This window comes from Erpetoichthys calabaricus (assembly GCF_900747795.2).
Source record: "Erpetoichthys calabaricus chromosome 1 unlocalized genomic scaffold, fErpCal1.3 SUPER_1_unloc_22, whole genome shotgun sequence".
In the NCBI taxonomy this organism is placed as follows: Eukaryota; Metazoa; Chordata; class Cladistia; order Polypteriformes; family Polypteridae; genus Erpetoichthys; species Erpetoichthys calabaricus.
The window spans coordinates 2,714,416-2,730,446 of NW_026261588.1; the positions used below are offsets into that span (position 1 = coordinate 2,714,416).

The following is a 16,031-nucleotide window of genomic DNA, read 5'->3' on the forward strand; positions in this document are numbered from 1 at the left end:
AAATTTTACAAGAATTATTTACAAAAAAAAAACCAAAGTGAATGAAGAAATTAAATATTAAGGCTCTTACCCTAATTAAAAAAGTCCATGATCACAAAAACAAAGAGTTCTGCGGCAGCCTCAAACAAACGCTGCTCCACCGTTGACACCATTGGTTTAATAGGCTCGTATAAGGCAGCCGGGCACTGAGCCACCCAGCCTCTCTGCAGCTCAAGCACGTTCTCGCTCAAACTGTCACGTGACCCTATGGCGCCGTCAGGCTGACGTCATCCAATGCGACGGTGCTGCTGCCCTGCAGTCTCGCTTTTTGAAACACAACACGGAAGGAAGATTGTTGTTGAGTGGAACAGAAGTGTTTACGAGTTCAGAAAGAACCTTATCGCCAAGACGCAGGTAGTAAGTGCTGTGGGTTATGGGGATGCACTTTATGGACGTGTGAGTTTTCATTCGCTCCATTAGAATCACCGCGCGCGACTTGAATGAGAGGAGAGCGGACCGTTCGTGTCCATTAGCCCACTGCCGAACTTTGCTCGAGTAAATCCTGCTGTGGCCACCCGCGTGCCGTTGCTCTTCATTGGTATCTGCGGTTCACTTCGCCGGCCCCTATTCGTTCCTTTCCGTGTATTCCATTTGTCTCGAGGGGACGGCCATTCCACACGCTTTGATTTCTGCCTTTATTCCTCCTTTGGCACTGAGTGAGAGAAGAGTCCTGCAGAATACGAGCTGAGAACGAACACTAAGATGTAGTGAGAGAAAACGGCAGGGCTGCCATGGCGTGACTTGCCCGTAGGAGTTTAAACTGAATATTCATTTAGAGGTAAAGGTTGGCCATCAGTATCTGTATTTACACACATGGCCTCAAACTGTTTAATCCAAAGCAGAGAGTTACATGCATTGCTTGGATAGACACTTACATGTGTGTCTTTTTTCTTTCCATTTAACTTGTATCAAATATGACAAACTCCCATGTGTCAGTGCTAAAGCCAAAGCTGTAATGTCTGTTAAGTGAGTATTAGAGAAGTTAATGGAGATTTGTGTTAAGTGAGTATTAGAGAAGTTAATGGAGATTTGTGGTTTGCATTACTGCCTTACAGTTCTGTCAGAATGAATTTGTATCTCAGCCTGTTTTTAAGTCTCTATGCAGTTTCCATGTCTGCTCTTTTATTCTTCTTTTCTCCATTTCTCTAAAGATGCTCAGGTTTAGTGGCTTGGCAAATCTAACCTGTCTTGGTGTGGTTGTAGACTTAAATGTGAGTGTACTCTATGATGGTCTATAGCTGGCTTCTGACCTGTACAGGTACTCTGGTTGTCTTCTTAGACCCCAATAACTTCTTTTTGTGTTTAGTTTCCACTGGAGCACGGCGGTGAGATGGAAGTTAAGTTCCATTTGGCTTTTTATACATGTGACTTTATCATGCAGAGCCCAACCAGCCTGTGTGGGTCACCCCTGTCTGCCACTCTTAGGTGAACACCACTGTCAGGACTGGCATCCATCTTCTGGCTAAGACCCACTTTCATTTAATTAGAATATTCATGAAGGTCAGTAATGAGCTGCTTTTACTCTGGACCCTCTTTTTAGGGTTACCCATAGCAAACTGGTCTGTCAGCAGCACACATGGAGCGCTAAGAAAGACTGAGGTACACAAGGCCTCCACCATGCCAAGGTCACAATACTGGGTGGTGCTGCTGTTTAATTGGAGTTTATTAATGTGTTAAGTACTAAAATATTTGTGATGTGTGCAGAGTGCACTTAAATAAGATGAAGCTGGTAAACTTGAAACTTGTTGTTTCAAGTTGTTAATGACATTTTGTTTTGAAGAACGTTTTTGTCCTGGAGCATGTCACATTTGCCAACCACAGTCGCTGATCTCATCACCTGACCACGTTAATTGAAACAATTGTCTCATTTAATGATTGTGTGCTGACCATTCAGCAGAGTCGTGCTCAGCCCTGTTTCTAACAGCCAATAGTATGCTGCCTGACAAAGCCCATGGTGTACAAAGGGTTAATAGCTGTAGCTCTTCATCAGCAAACTTGGCCCTTTGTTTTATTTCATTGTGTTTGTTTTGCTGTTGGCAGCACGGTGGTGCAGTGCGTAGTGCTGCTGCCTCGCAGTTGGGAGATCTGGGGACCTGGGTTCGCTTCCCAGGTCCTCCCTGCGTGGAGTTTGCATGTTCTCTCCGTGTCTGCATCGGTTTCCTCCCACAGTCCAAAGACATGCAGGTTAGGTGGATTGGCAATTCTAAATTGGCCCTAGTGTGTGCTTGGTTTGTGGGTGTGTTTGTGTGTGTCCTGCGGTGGGTTGGCACCCTGCCCGGGATTAGTTCCTGCCTTGTGCCCTGTGTTGGCTGGGATTGGCTCCAGCAGACCCCCGTGACCCTGTGTTCGGATTCAGTGGGTTGGAAAATGGATGGATGGATGGATGTTTTTCTGTTTGAAACACAAGATAACAAAGAGGAACATCTCTTATTTTTGTTAGGTGCAAAACCTGCATCTGTTGTATTCCTCTTCACTTAACTCTGTGCCTTCTACCTCAGGAGGACATTCACTGGTTGTCTGCTCTCCTGCACACACAGTCTGCCCCTAAGACTAGAAAGCAAAATCAGACCTGTTGAAATTTATCTCAGCGAGTCACAGGCTAGTTGAAGTCAGACATTGGGTGTCTCGCATTAGGCGGCCATCTTTACAGGGACACACCGCCAACTGCCTGCATCTCGCTAAGATTATGTAAATGAAGGCTGTGACTTGAGTAATGGTTTGGGATTTTGCAAGCTTGGGGCAGTTTCACATTAGATAAGCTGACCAGCGATTTTAAGTTCCCCTGTTTCTTAACATAATCCTGAGTCCTACTTTGTATAAACCTTCCTTGACATTAACTGATACCACAATTTTGGGACCCCAACAACACTGAATGTTCAATTAAAGTGTGAATTTCCCCTTGGGATTAATAAAGTTATCTGTCTATCTATCTGAATACTGTTGACACACAACTGTGTAAGATGGCCTCCTTCTTCTTCTAGCCTGTTGGACCCTCCTTTCATTTCCAAACCCATTTTACAGCTAATGCGACATGAAAAGTGATGAGTTACTGTGTGCTTGCTATGAACTGTCTGACTTGAGATCAGCTTTAACTAACAGGATATTATAAAAATCAAATGTCCTTAGATCTGAATGATGCCATTTTAATGATTCCTATAATTGATTTCTGTTTTTTCCGCAGAGAGAGAAAACTCTGCCATTTACTGTAACGTTTCAATGGATGTAAAAGAGGAGACACGTGAGGCTGACCTGAATATCATGGAGGAGAGGACCGTAAATGTTAAGGAGGAGGACTGTGAGTGGCAGAGTGTTCACCCTAAACAGGAGAGTCTGGACATTAAGGAAGAGGACAGTGAACTGTGGTCAGTGAGTATTAAAGATGAGTGTGTCAGCACTGAGGTGGCCAGCTATAGGAGTATGGAGAGTGTCAAGGAAGATGACCTTCATTATGGAGATCAAGATATAGCAGTGACTGAGTTAGTCTCTTCTCATAGCAGACACTCGTCATCTCCAGAGTCTTCTATTAATGTAAAATATGAATCATTACATTCTGACACAAAGGGAACTGAAGGAATTTCTGTTTCTAGAACTGAGGAAGGTCAGACACCACCTAAGATGTCATCTAAAACAAGTAAGTGGAAAATAAAAATGGCTGTACATTTTAGGGTCAGGGTTATGGGCCTGAAAGTGCGGTCTTGTGCTTTTTTTAAGAGAAACTTAGGCAAACGTTCAAACTATATTAAACACAGCAATTTCACTACAGTTTACAGGGTTTAGGAATTTGCTGTTCTTCCATTATTGTTTGTAGCATTATTCAAACACTCTAAGCCTGTCCTTGGTAAAAAAGTGTTAAACGTACAGTTGCAAGAAAAAAATTCTGAACCCTTTGGAATTCCTTTTATTTCTGTAACAATTCCTCCTAATTCTGTGGTCTGATCTTCAATTAATTCCCTAATGAGACCCTTGTCATTCCTGAATACATTATTTAAACATGGGAACAGTCCAGTTTGTGACCCCCTGTCTTTAGAAACTTTCTGATCCTCCTTTAGCTGCAATGACCTTCACCAAACATTTCCTGCAGCTGCTACTCAGGGTTCAATTTCTTGTCTATTCATCGTTTCCAAAGTTCTAAGTTCCTTGACGTCTCAGGGATTCCTTGAATGATCAGCTGACTTCAGGTAAAGCCAATGAATCCTAAGCTCTTCTGATTGGCTGGTCCGGAACGCTAGCTTTCTTCTGTTTAAGCCTTTCTCTTGTTGATTTCTTCCTTTGTTTCAGCTGATTGTCTTGTTTCATTACCTAACACGCTATCATGACATCTCCTATCAGATTTCTTTGTAACAATGTTTAATTTAATAAAGTATCTATCTATCTATCTATCTATCTATCTATCTATCTATCTATCTATCTATCTATCTATCTATCTATCTATCTATCTATCTATCTATCTATCTATCTATCTATCTATCTATCTATCTATCTATCTATCTATCTATCTAATTCAGTTAATATAATTTTTTGTATCAGTAGGCTTCTGCTGGAGTATGTGAATTTCCCCTTGGGATTAATAAAGTATCTATCTAATCTATCTATCTATCTAGTTGATGGCATCCTGTCCTGCAGAAACAAAACAGTCGTGAACCATGATTCTACCATGAGGTGTTAGCGTTCATGTGCAATGCTCTTTTACCTCCAAGACGTAAAGATGATAAAATGCAGTGACAGGCATTCAAAAGACCCACACACCAGCCCAGGGGTGACTTTTATGAAGCTTTTCATGGAGTTGAGCGTGAAAATATGTGCACGCAAATAAAAAAAAAAAACAAAACAGGAAAATTGTGTACATCTAGCAAAAAAAAATCTGATTTCTAAAATCTGGCGTACGCGCATTTTTACACTATTTACTTTTTACAGATGAAATCAAAGTCACTTTTTACATACGCATATGTGAATCACCACCCTGAAACATTCACAAATGGAGCCTGCTATATATACAGTCATGATACTGCAGAACTTCATTGACTGGTAGTGCAGCCTCTCCTTCCGGACAGGTCAAGACCCCGCTACTTGCATTCATGAATATCTGGCTTTGCATCTGAGAGTGAAAGATCATACGTGGTATTATAATGTCTCTCCTCTGTGCTCTGACGTACAGGAAAGGTGTAGCAAAATTGTCTGAGCAGGTAGCCACTGTCACGTGGCACATGTAATGACATGATTGCTATTACACTGAATAGTTCAGACCACATGAAACACTGAGGGGTCAGCAAGTTACTTCACCAAACAAGCAGTTCACCACGTACAGCAACATCATGTCTGTCAAAGCTATTGCCCCTCAAATTAAATGAATTAAAGGTTGAGCAAGGACACGGAGACATGACATTTGTCAGCCATATCTTGGATGATTTGTGTATTATTGGAATGTCACAGCTTACAGTTAACAAAAGCAGCTTCAGTCTTGCTAGTTGCCCTTATGGCAACATGAGTGCAGTAAAGTGTTCCGATTGATTTAGTAGAGCTGGACACCGCTGCAGATTGCTTTTCTGTGTTGGTAAGAACAAGTCTTGTTTTATATGTAGACACTCGCATGGTATGAAAACCGGATGTAGTGCATCACCAGTCAGTTATTGGCTTCCAGCACAGCATCCATAATGGAGTGAAGTTTGGTTGAGATACTTTTAAGCTGAGAAGTGACATCAACTAGCAGATATGACACATTTTTTTGACACATATTTTAGGAAGTCACTGTGCACTGGAGAGATTCCGAAGGATTGGAAAATGGCAAATATCATCCCATTATATAAAAAGGGTGACAGGGCAGATCAGAGCAACTATAGGCCAGTAAGCTTAACATGCATCACAGGAAAATTAATGGTAGGAATTATTAAGAATAAGATTGAGCAACACATGGAAACTTCGGGAGTTATTAGGAACAGTCAGCATGGGTTCAGAAGAGGGAGGCTGTGTTTTATTAACATGCTGGAATTCTATGAGGAGGCAACAAAAGGATATAATCAAAGTGGAGCAGATGATATTTACTGGACTTTCAGAAAGCATTTGATAAGGTGCCACATGAGAGGTTGGGCATCAAATTAAAAGAAGTAGGAGTTCAGGGTGATGGTTTTTAGATGGGTGCAGAATTGGCTCAGACACAGGAAGCAGAGGGTGATGGTGCGAGGGACCTCATCAGAACTGGCTGATGTTAAGAGTGGTGACCAGCAGGGGTCAGTGCTATTTTTAATATATGTAAATGATTTAGATAGGAATATAAGTAACAAGCTGGTTAAGTTTGCAGATGATACCAAGATAGGTGGATTAGCAGATAATTTGGAATCCGTTATATCATCACAGAAGGACTTGGATAGCATACAGGCTTGGGCAGATTTGTGGCAGATGAAATTTAATGTCAGTAAATGTAAAGAATTACACATAGGAAGTAAAAATGTTAGGTTTGAATACACAATGGGCGGTCGGAAAATCGAGAGTTCACCTTATGAGAAGGATTTAGGAGTCATAATGGACTCTAAGCTATCGACTTCCCAACAGTGTTCAGAACCCATTAAGAAGGCTAACAGAATGTCGGGTTATATAGCGCCTTAATGTGTGGAGTACAAGTCACAGGAGGTTCTGCTCAACGTTCATAACACACTGGTGAGGCCTCATCTGGAGTACTGGGTGCAGTTTTGGTCTCCAGGCTACAAAAAGGACATAGTAGCACAAGAAAAGGTCCAGAGAAGAGCGACTGGGCTGATTCCAGCACTACAGGGGATGAATAATGAGGAAAGATTAAAAGAGCTGAACCTTTACAGTTTAAGGAAAAGAAGATTAAGAGGTGACATGATTGAAGTGTTTAAAATTATGAATGGAATTAGTCCAGTGGATCGAGACGGTGACTTTAAAATGAGTTCATCAAGAACACGGGGACACAGTTGGAAACTTGTTAAGGGTAAATTTCGCACAAACATTAGACAGTTTTTCTTTACACAAAGAACGATAGAAACTTGGAATAAGCGACCAAGTAGTGTGGTAGACAGTAAGACGTTGGGGACTTTCAAAGCTCTACTTGATGTTTTTTTTGGAAGAAATACGTGGATAGGACTGGCGAGCTTTGTTGGGCTGAATGGCCTGTTCTCGTCTAGAGTGTTCTAATGAAGAACAGGAGTAATGTGTTCTATGGAAGGGGTTCTGGTAATAACACAGGCTGCAGCATTCTGAACCAATTGGAGTTTGTAAGGATTGTGAGGAAGACCAGAAAGGATAGAGTTACAATAATCAATTCGAGAAGTGACCAGAGCATGAACAAGAATAGCAGTGCTGGTAGCTGAAAGAGATGGACGTAAATGGCTGAAATTACATTGATGGAAATATGCAGACCGAGTAACATTATTAATATGTGGCTCGAATTTTAAGGTACTATCGAGAATAACACCGAAGCTCTTAACCTGGGCGGAAAAAGAGATTAGAGAATTATCAATAGTCAATGAAATATTATCACATTCTTGCAAAACAGATTTAGTTCCTACCAGAAGAACCTCGGTTTTATCACTATTTAATTTAAGAAAATTAGCAGACAGCCATGATTTAACAGTCATAGAGGGAAGAAGGTGGAAGAATGGAATCAGGCTTAGTAGACAGATAGAGCTGGGTGTCATCAGTGTAACAGTGAAAATGAATATTAAATTTCCTAAAGATATGACCAAGGGGCAGAAGATAAATAATAAATAGAAGGGCACCCAAGATAGAGCCCTGGGGTACACCACTAACAACTGGGCAAACTTGTGACCCGAAATATTTAAATATTTTAATTAAAAATATTTTTTAATATAAAGCGATGACAAAACAGAATTTGTTCAGTGTAAATACGTATGATTGGCGCTCTTAAATGAACTAAAATACAGTCTGTTCATTATAGCCATCATTTTTGAGGTGTCATGTTTGTCATATCAGCACACATTAAAGATTCGTTGAAGTGAATTATGCTTGCGATTCATCTTTTAGCTGGTTTGGCTGCATTTCCCTGCTTGATCAAGGGTGTCGTCATTTCCCAGTTTTTTTGAAATGTTGTATGCATGGGTCAGAGTTGATGTAAATATTTGCACGTTCCTCTGTCAAGTTTTCTTTTGTAAATCTCAATGCTTGTATGGAAGTTGCATACACACATTTCGAGTCTCACTTTGTGCGTATGCAAGCTATATAAAGGAGGCCTCGGGACCTTCACTTGCCGAGCTGTTGATAAATCTTACCCCAGGCAGCCAGAGTCCAAACTCAACAGGCAGCTTAAGCATGCACTACCCCAAAATGGATGAATGGATTAGATACTTAATATAAAACTCTTTTTATATGTCAGTGAATCACTGAAGGACCTCTTCCCTGGTGTCAAATATAAACGCTGGAGGTGGACCCTCAGGTATGACATTAGTGTGGCTTTTTCTCTTGCCTGGCAGCTGTATCCTTAACATCCTTCTCCCAATATACCCAGCATCTCTCCTCTGCACATGTCCATACCAATGCAATCTTGCCTCTCTGACTTTGTCTCCCAACCGTCCAACTTGAGCTGACCTTCTAGTGTCCTCATTTCTAATCCTGTCCATCCTCGTCACACCCATTGCAAATCTGCCACCTCCAGCTCTGTCTCCTGTGCCACCATCTCCAACCCATACAACATAGCTGGTCTCGCTACCATCCTGTAGACCTTCCCTTTCAATCTTGCTGATAACTGTCGGTCACGAATTACTCCTGACACTCTTCTCCACCCATTCCACCCCCCCTACTCTCCTTACAGATCACAATGTCATCAGAAAACAATATAGTCCACGGGGACTCCTGTCTAATCTCATCTGTCAACCTGTTCATCGCCATTGCAAATAAGAAAGGGCTCAGAGCCGATCCCTGATGTAATCCCACCTCCATATCTGTGGTGCTCTTTCTTGGCATGAAACCATCCTGTTGCTCACTAATCATCACCTCACTTCTTAACTGAGCTTCCACTACTCTTTCCCATAACTTCATGCTGTGGCTCATCAGTTTTATCCCCCTGTAGTTACTGCAGTCCTGCACATCCCCCTTATTCTTAAATATCTACACCAGCACACTTCTTCTCCACTCCTCAGGCATCCTCTCACTTTCCAAGATTCCATTAAACAATCTGGTTAAAAACTCCACTGCCGTCTCTCCTAAACACCTCCATGCTTCCATAGGCATGTCATCTGGACCAACGGCCTTTCCATTTTTCATCCTCTTCATAGCTCTCCTTACTTCCTCCTTGCTAATCCATTGCACTTCCTGATTCACTATCTCCACATCATCCAACTTTCTCCGTCTCCCTTTATCTTCATTCATCAGCCTCTCAAAGTACTCTTTCCATCTGCTCAACACACTCTCCTCGCTTGTGAGTACGTTTCCATCTTTATCCTTTATCACCCTAACCTGCTCCTCATCTTTCCCAGGTCGGTCCCTCTGTAGCCCCCCGTTCCTTTTCTCCCTCCTTAGTGTCCAACCTCTCATACAATTCATCATACACCTTTTCTTCAGCCTTCGCCACCTCTCTTTTGACCTTGTGCCTTATCTCCTTGTACTCTTGTCTACTTTCTGCATCTCTCTGACTATCCCAATTCTTCACCATCCTCTTCATCTGTATACTCTTCTGTACTTCCCCATTCCACCACAACGTTTCCTTCTTCTCCTTCTTCTGTCCAGATGTCACACCAAGCACCCTTCTTGCTGTCACCTTTACTACATCTGCTGTAGTTTCCCAGCTGTCTGGTGACTCTTCACTGCCACCCAGTGCCTGTCTCACCTTCTCCCTAAACTCAACCTTGCAGTCTTCCTTTTTCAACTTCCACCATTTGATCCTTGGCTCTGCCCTCACTCTCTTCCTCTTGATCTCGTGTCATCCTACAGACCACCATCCTATGCTGCTTAACTACACTTTCCCCTGCCACCACTTTGCAGTCTTCAATCTCCTTCAGATAAACTCTTCTGCATAGGATGTCATCTACCTGTGTGCATCTTCCTCCAGTCTTGTACGTCACCCTTTGTTCCTCCCTCTTCTTAAAATACGTATTCACCACAGCCATGTCCATCCTTTTGGTAAAATCCACTATCCTCTGACCTTCTTCATTCTTCTCCTTGACACCATACCTACCCATCACCTCCTCGTCTCCTCTGTTCCCTTCACCAGCATGCCCATTGAAATCCGCTCCAATCACCACTGTCTGGCCCTTGGGTACACTGATCATCACTTCATCCAAATCACTCCAAAAATCTTCTTTCTCACCCATTGCACACCCAACTTGCGATGCATATGCACTAACAACATTCATCATCACACCTCCAATTTCCAACTTCATAATCATCACTCTTTTCACCTCCAGAACACTTTTGACATGCTGTTCCTTCAGAATAACTCCTACCCCATTTCTCCTCCCATCCACACCATGATGGAACAATTTGAATCCACCTCCGATCCACCTGGCCTTACTTCCCTTTCCATTTAGTCTCTTGTATGCACAATATATCAGCCTTCCTTCTCCCCATCATATCTGCTAACTCTCTCCCCTTACCAGTCATACTGCCAACATTCAAAGTTCCTACCCAGAGTTCCACTCTCTTTACCTTCCTCCTCCCCTGCTATCTCCAGACACGTCTCCCTCCTCTTTTTCTGCTTCTTTGGCCAACAGTAGCCCAATTTCTGCCAGCACCCTGTTGGCTAACAGTACTGGTGGTGGCTGTTGATAACCCGGGCGTTGACCAATCCGGTATGGAAATTTGCATTGTTGTCTGCATATTGACGTTGCAAAATTTTATACAGGAAAATTACACCCTTCCTGATGTAACCCTCCCCGTTTTTCCGGGCTTGGGACCGGCACAAAGAAACACACTGGCTTGTACATCCACTGTGGTTGGGTTGGCTGGATCCTCCTCTACCACCAGTAAAAAACATGCACTTTTGGTCCTAGCTTGCCGTGTTCTGCATTTGACAGTTCTTGATTCAGGAGGTGTTTCAAAACACATGGTTTGTTATGTGCTGATGGAGATTGGTGGAAAAAACCTCTCCTGTGTTTCAGTCCGTGTCCCAACTGCATAAAATAACACATTACATGCTCCTTTCTTTTTCTGAATTCCAACTAATCATCTGTATGGATGAAAGTGCACTTGTCAATCCCCTGCTCAATGAAACACCTTCCCTGATTAACTCTTTTAGGGCTAATTTTTTGTTTTGTTTCTTTTCTCCCAGGGCTGAATATTTTTCCAAAAACTAACTTTTTTTAAAAAAAGAACACAAAGCAATTGAAATCAACAAAAAATATTTCCATTTGACAAATGTTACTGTCTTGCATGTTGTATGAGCCTGCATACTCTATGATTTCACATACATATCACATACATTTTACACAGCAAAGTCTGATCTCGCTCAAAGCAGCCAATTTCAGTCATTGCCACATTGCACTCCTTACAATATGTGTTGCTTTGGTGCCTATTTTTCAATTGTCTGTTGCTGCACTTTCTCACATATATTGTTAGTGTGTACTGTAGAGAGACAAGTCACCCATTTGCCATCGTGCCATGCCACTGCCACCAAGTTTTCTGCCCGCATGAAAACCGTATTGTCACCTCTTTTCATCTTCAGCCTATGAAGGCCTGTGTCTCCTGTTCACCCTCACTGTGCCACAAGCTCCAATTCCCCTGCTCTGTAGCTCCATGAACAATTCTGGGCATGTATAAAAATTGTCCAATTGTACACAACATGACCCAAATGTTCATAGCCCTGAAGCAGCTCCAGCACAACCTGACTTGTCAAGGGACAGTTCTCTCTTTGAAAGAAATACTTTCCTGTATATGTAATTACTTTCAGGCAGAAACCAGTGTTTGCTTCTGCCAGTACAAAATCCTTTATGCCATACTTTGTGGGCTTGTCAGGCATATATTTGCAGAAAAAAAGGCGTCCCTTTTATTTTATCACAGATTCATGCACAGACAAATCACAGCCAGGCTGATCAAATTGTTTCTATGTTAATTCCACAATGTCAAGCAGGGGCTGAACTTTATACATGGGGTTATAGCCTGGCTCACCCCTTGGGATTTGCTTCTGGTTATCACAGAAGTGAATAAAACTTTGCAGCATCACGTACTTATCATCTCGCTGCATAACCTGTCCAAAGCCACCAGGGGACAAAGCACGTTTGGACCAATGCTCCCTGTAAGTTATATCACTAGTCCAGTCCCATCTCTATTTGTAATGCCACAAAGCCCTTCATCTCGTCGTCTGTTGTGGGTTTCCACTTTGAAAAACGAGAATTTGCTCTGCATACCTGTTTGTCTTGTCTGACAGTAGCTGAAAGACAGCATCAGGAGAAAGCTGCCTGAAGTATTCCAGCGTCTGGTAATCTGTCATGTCCAACAGCAAGCCATGCCATCTTGTGAAGTCCGGTAGCCAGTTTGGCTCCCACGGATCAATGTCTGTGTATTCCTCCCACACGAACGTGGCTGTAGGTGCGTCGGCTGTGTGAATGCGCTGAGCTGGCAGCCAATCAGCTGGGGTGGCATCAGCTGGTGTCCGATCAGCTGATGCCAGTTCCTCACTCTCCTGCTCGATCTCCTGATCACTGTCAACAAAATCAGATTCTGAAAAATCAGAGTCCGACTCGCGATAATGCGCAAAACATCATCTGCTGAGTGTTTTCTTTTCTGCACTCGCTTCGCTCCCTCATGATCTGTCGATGCCATCTTGCCTTTGTTTATATTTCGTAACTCACGCACACGCAAGGATTAGATGACGAGTCAATGAGTCTAACATTCCTCCAAGCAGAGAAGGAATGCCTGTGACGTAACAGTGAGTTTTGTCGCCATTAACAGCTGATTGTCGCCCTCTACCCCTGGATGCCGACTTTTGTCAATATGCACCCTCAACCCCTCCCCACCCTAAAAGAGTTAATTAAAAAATAAATATTTTAATATATAGTAATATTTAAAAATGTGAGCAATAATCTTGATTGTGTCTATCACATGTGATCTTTTTATTTTGCTGTTTTAACTTTTTTGCCCCCCTGAATATGATGAGAAGAAAAAATGTAACAAGTTGAGTATCTTTCTACGTGATACTTAACTCTTTCAAATGCTTATGCTTATCAAAGTTTTCTCATAAATGCAAGCATTTATTTAATGTTGTAACAGATTTGTATTAGTTCAGTAGATTTAAAAATGAAGCTTTTATTTTTTCTTTTAAACTTTATACAGGAATGAAACTCCAATGCTGTTCTGAATGTGGTAAACAATTTTCTGACATGAGCAATCTTCAGAGCCACAAAAGAATGCATGCAGGAGAGAAACCGAATGGCTGTAATAAATGTGGCAAACACTTTTCAAAAAGAAGTCATCTCCAGAGTCACCAAAGACTTCACACAGGAGAAAAGCCATATTGCTGTCCTGAATGTGGCAAAAAGTTTTCACGCAGAAACCATCTTCAGCGCCACAAAAGAATTCACTCGGGAGAGAAGCCGTATTGCTGTTTGGAGTGTGGCAAGCAGTTTTCACAAAGATGCCATCTTCAGACCCACCAAAGAATTCACACAGGAGAGAAGCCATATTGCTGTTCTGACTGTGGTAAACAATTCTTGCACAACAACAGTCTGCTGGTGCATATTAAAACTCACTCAGGAGAGAAGCCATATTGCTGCTCTGAATGTGGCAAACAGTTTTCACAGAAAAACAACCTTTCGGATCACAAAAGAATTCACACAGGACAGAAGCAGTTTGGCTGTAATAAATGTGGCAAACACTTTTCAAAAAGACATACGCTTCAGATCCACGAAAGAATTCACACAGGGGAGAAGCCATATTGTTGCCCTGAATGTGGAAAACAATTCTCTCAGAGCAGTACTCTCCAGATCCACATTACAACTCACACAGGAGAGAAGCCATATTGCTGTTTGGAGTGTGGCAAACATTTTTCACAAAGATGCCATCTTCAGAACCACCAAAGAATTCACACTGGGGAGAAGCCGTATTGCTGTTCTGAATGTGGAAAACAGTTTTCACGTAGAGACAATCTTGAGTGCCACAAAAGAATTCACACAAGAGAGAAGTGTTTGGATTAGACAAACACACCAATGTGGCATTCATTAATGGAAAATTGAAATCAACCTTGTGGAATAAGAGAACTTGACCAAGAGGAGACTTTAGAAATACTTGGGAATTGGTGAGGGTGCAGACATAAACCATAAAGAGAAGAGACTGAAGATCAGTAGTGAATACACAAGAAGGGTAAAGATGATCCTTAGATGTTCCTTTTCAGTGAGAAACAAAATACAAGTAGTTAATCAGCCAGTAAAACATGACATATCTCATACTGGGATTGCAGACTGTACACAGTCTAGATGTAAACACAAAGTTGCTCCATGCCAACCAACTGATGAACAAAAACCAATTGATGCCAAGACTTTACCTTCGTAGGGCAAAAGGAGCAGTAGCCCTGACAGAAGTAGATTCCACATGCAGAGCTTCAATCATAGGACTGCCAGTATTCCTTCTCGACTCACAGGATTACCACATTTGTAAAATACTACAGACTGAACTGGAAAGCCAAGATCAGCCTCCATCATAAAGGTTGGTGTGGGAATCCCCAGAGGTTTGCATAGAGTGAGGCAACACAATTTAATGAAAAAGCAGAAAGAAGAAAATAAGAAGGTAGGCCAAGAGAGGAGTAAAAACAACTGGAGAAGCCATCAAATGCAGTGGAAAATGCACAGATCTTCTACTATAGTTTCATGTGGACCAAAACCTGACTCCTCAGTGGCTCAGGATGGGGTAAATGAGTATGCAGGCATGAATGCTTGCCAATGGCCACTTAAGATTTTGGATTACTTACAAGTTTGGTTGCAACATGCTTTGACAGAAATGGGAAAAGCAACCAATGTAGGTTTTGCAGTTCTGAACCTTACAGCGAGATTTGACACACTCCTGTCTGAAATCTTATTCATGGAAAGACACAACTGCTTTATTTGAAACTGATGATAGCCCAGTTCCAGAAAGAATCATTGAAAACGAAGACGTGTGCATCACCTGGGGTACACCAGTCCAAACTTTCAGAACGTTCTCGGCTAGAAAACCCAATATTGTAGTTAAGGAGAAACCTTCAGAAAATGACATCTCCGTGCCTCGAACAGAGAGAGAAAATGTAATAAAATATCACAAGATACAATCAGAAGTGAGGACCCAGATGTGAAATTTATTAAAAAAAGAACTGAAATTATCGCAGTGTTCTTTGGATCACTGGCTTGCTAAAAAGACCATTGAAGCCGATTTAGACATCCTACCCTTCAAAGTTACATCCTACGAGCTCCAAAAGGATGCGCATTCAGGAGCAATGCAAGACTTGCAAAGAGGCCTAAAAGAATAAACAAAGGATTCAAGAGTGATGTTCATGATAATAATGGAGCAATCAACCCAAGAGAGAAAAATCTTATTGTTGCGAATGTCGGAAACAATTCTGTCACAAGAGGCGTCTTCAGGGCCACAAACACTTTCACACAGGAGAGAAGAAACACAATCTGAGATGAGCCAGGTGTGGAATAAAACTTCTGAGACTGTGTCAGTGGTTCTGGTACTAACAGTCCTTATAAAAACAAAAGTCCAGGCCCATCTGGATGCGTTACCAATTACCGTCACTCCATATGAATTACAGAAGGAATCACTATTATGGACAATGCAAGTACTGTGCTGATCCCTGGCAGCAAACCTAACAGAATAACAGCAGTCGCAGTGCAGAAATCATATCTAGAAAAACAAGCAGACTTGAGGACTCAAGAGTGACGTTCACTCCTGTCTGGGAAAAGTAAGCAAACTAAACCATTGTGGAGAAATTAATTCAAAAGGGAAAACATATTGCTGTAATGAATATGGCAAACAGTTTACAAGAAGTGGGTGGCAAACTCCAGGCCTGGAGGGCTGCAGTGGCTGCAGGTTTTCATTTTCACACTTTTCCTAATCAGTGA

General features: G+C 42.0%; 2 protein-coding genes across 4 annotated transcripts in view; both read left to right on the plus strand.

The window, feature by feature from the left end:
* Positions 1-300: 300 nt before the first annotated feature.
* The window catches only part of LOC114669326 (zinc finger protein OZF-like), a 523,681-nt gene continuing 507,950 nt past the window's right edge, over positions 301-16,031 (plus strand). For 2 of the 3 annotated variants that reach the window (XM_051921735.1, XM_051921738.1), the window contains exon 1: positions 301-396. The gene's annotated coding sequence lies outside the window, so the exon portion shown is untranslated. Of the gene's footprint in view, positions 397-3,270; positions 3,335-16,031 lie in introns of those variants that run through there. The other variant, XM_051921739.1, reaches the window with a different exon arrangement.
* On the plus strand, positions 305-15,667 carry LOC114669346 (gastrula zinc finger protein XlCGF52.1-like). The gene is made up of 3 exons (XM_028825564.2): positions 305-393; positions 3,221-3,670; positions 13,276-15,667. Exons 2-3 carry the CDS (start codon positions 3,256-3,258, stop codon positions 14,133-14,135), a joined length of 1,275 nt encoding a protein of 424 aa, XP_028681397.1. The 5' UTR covers positions 305-393; positions 3,221-3,255; the 3' UTR covers positions 14,136-15,667.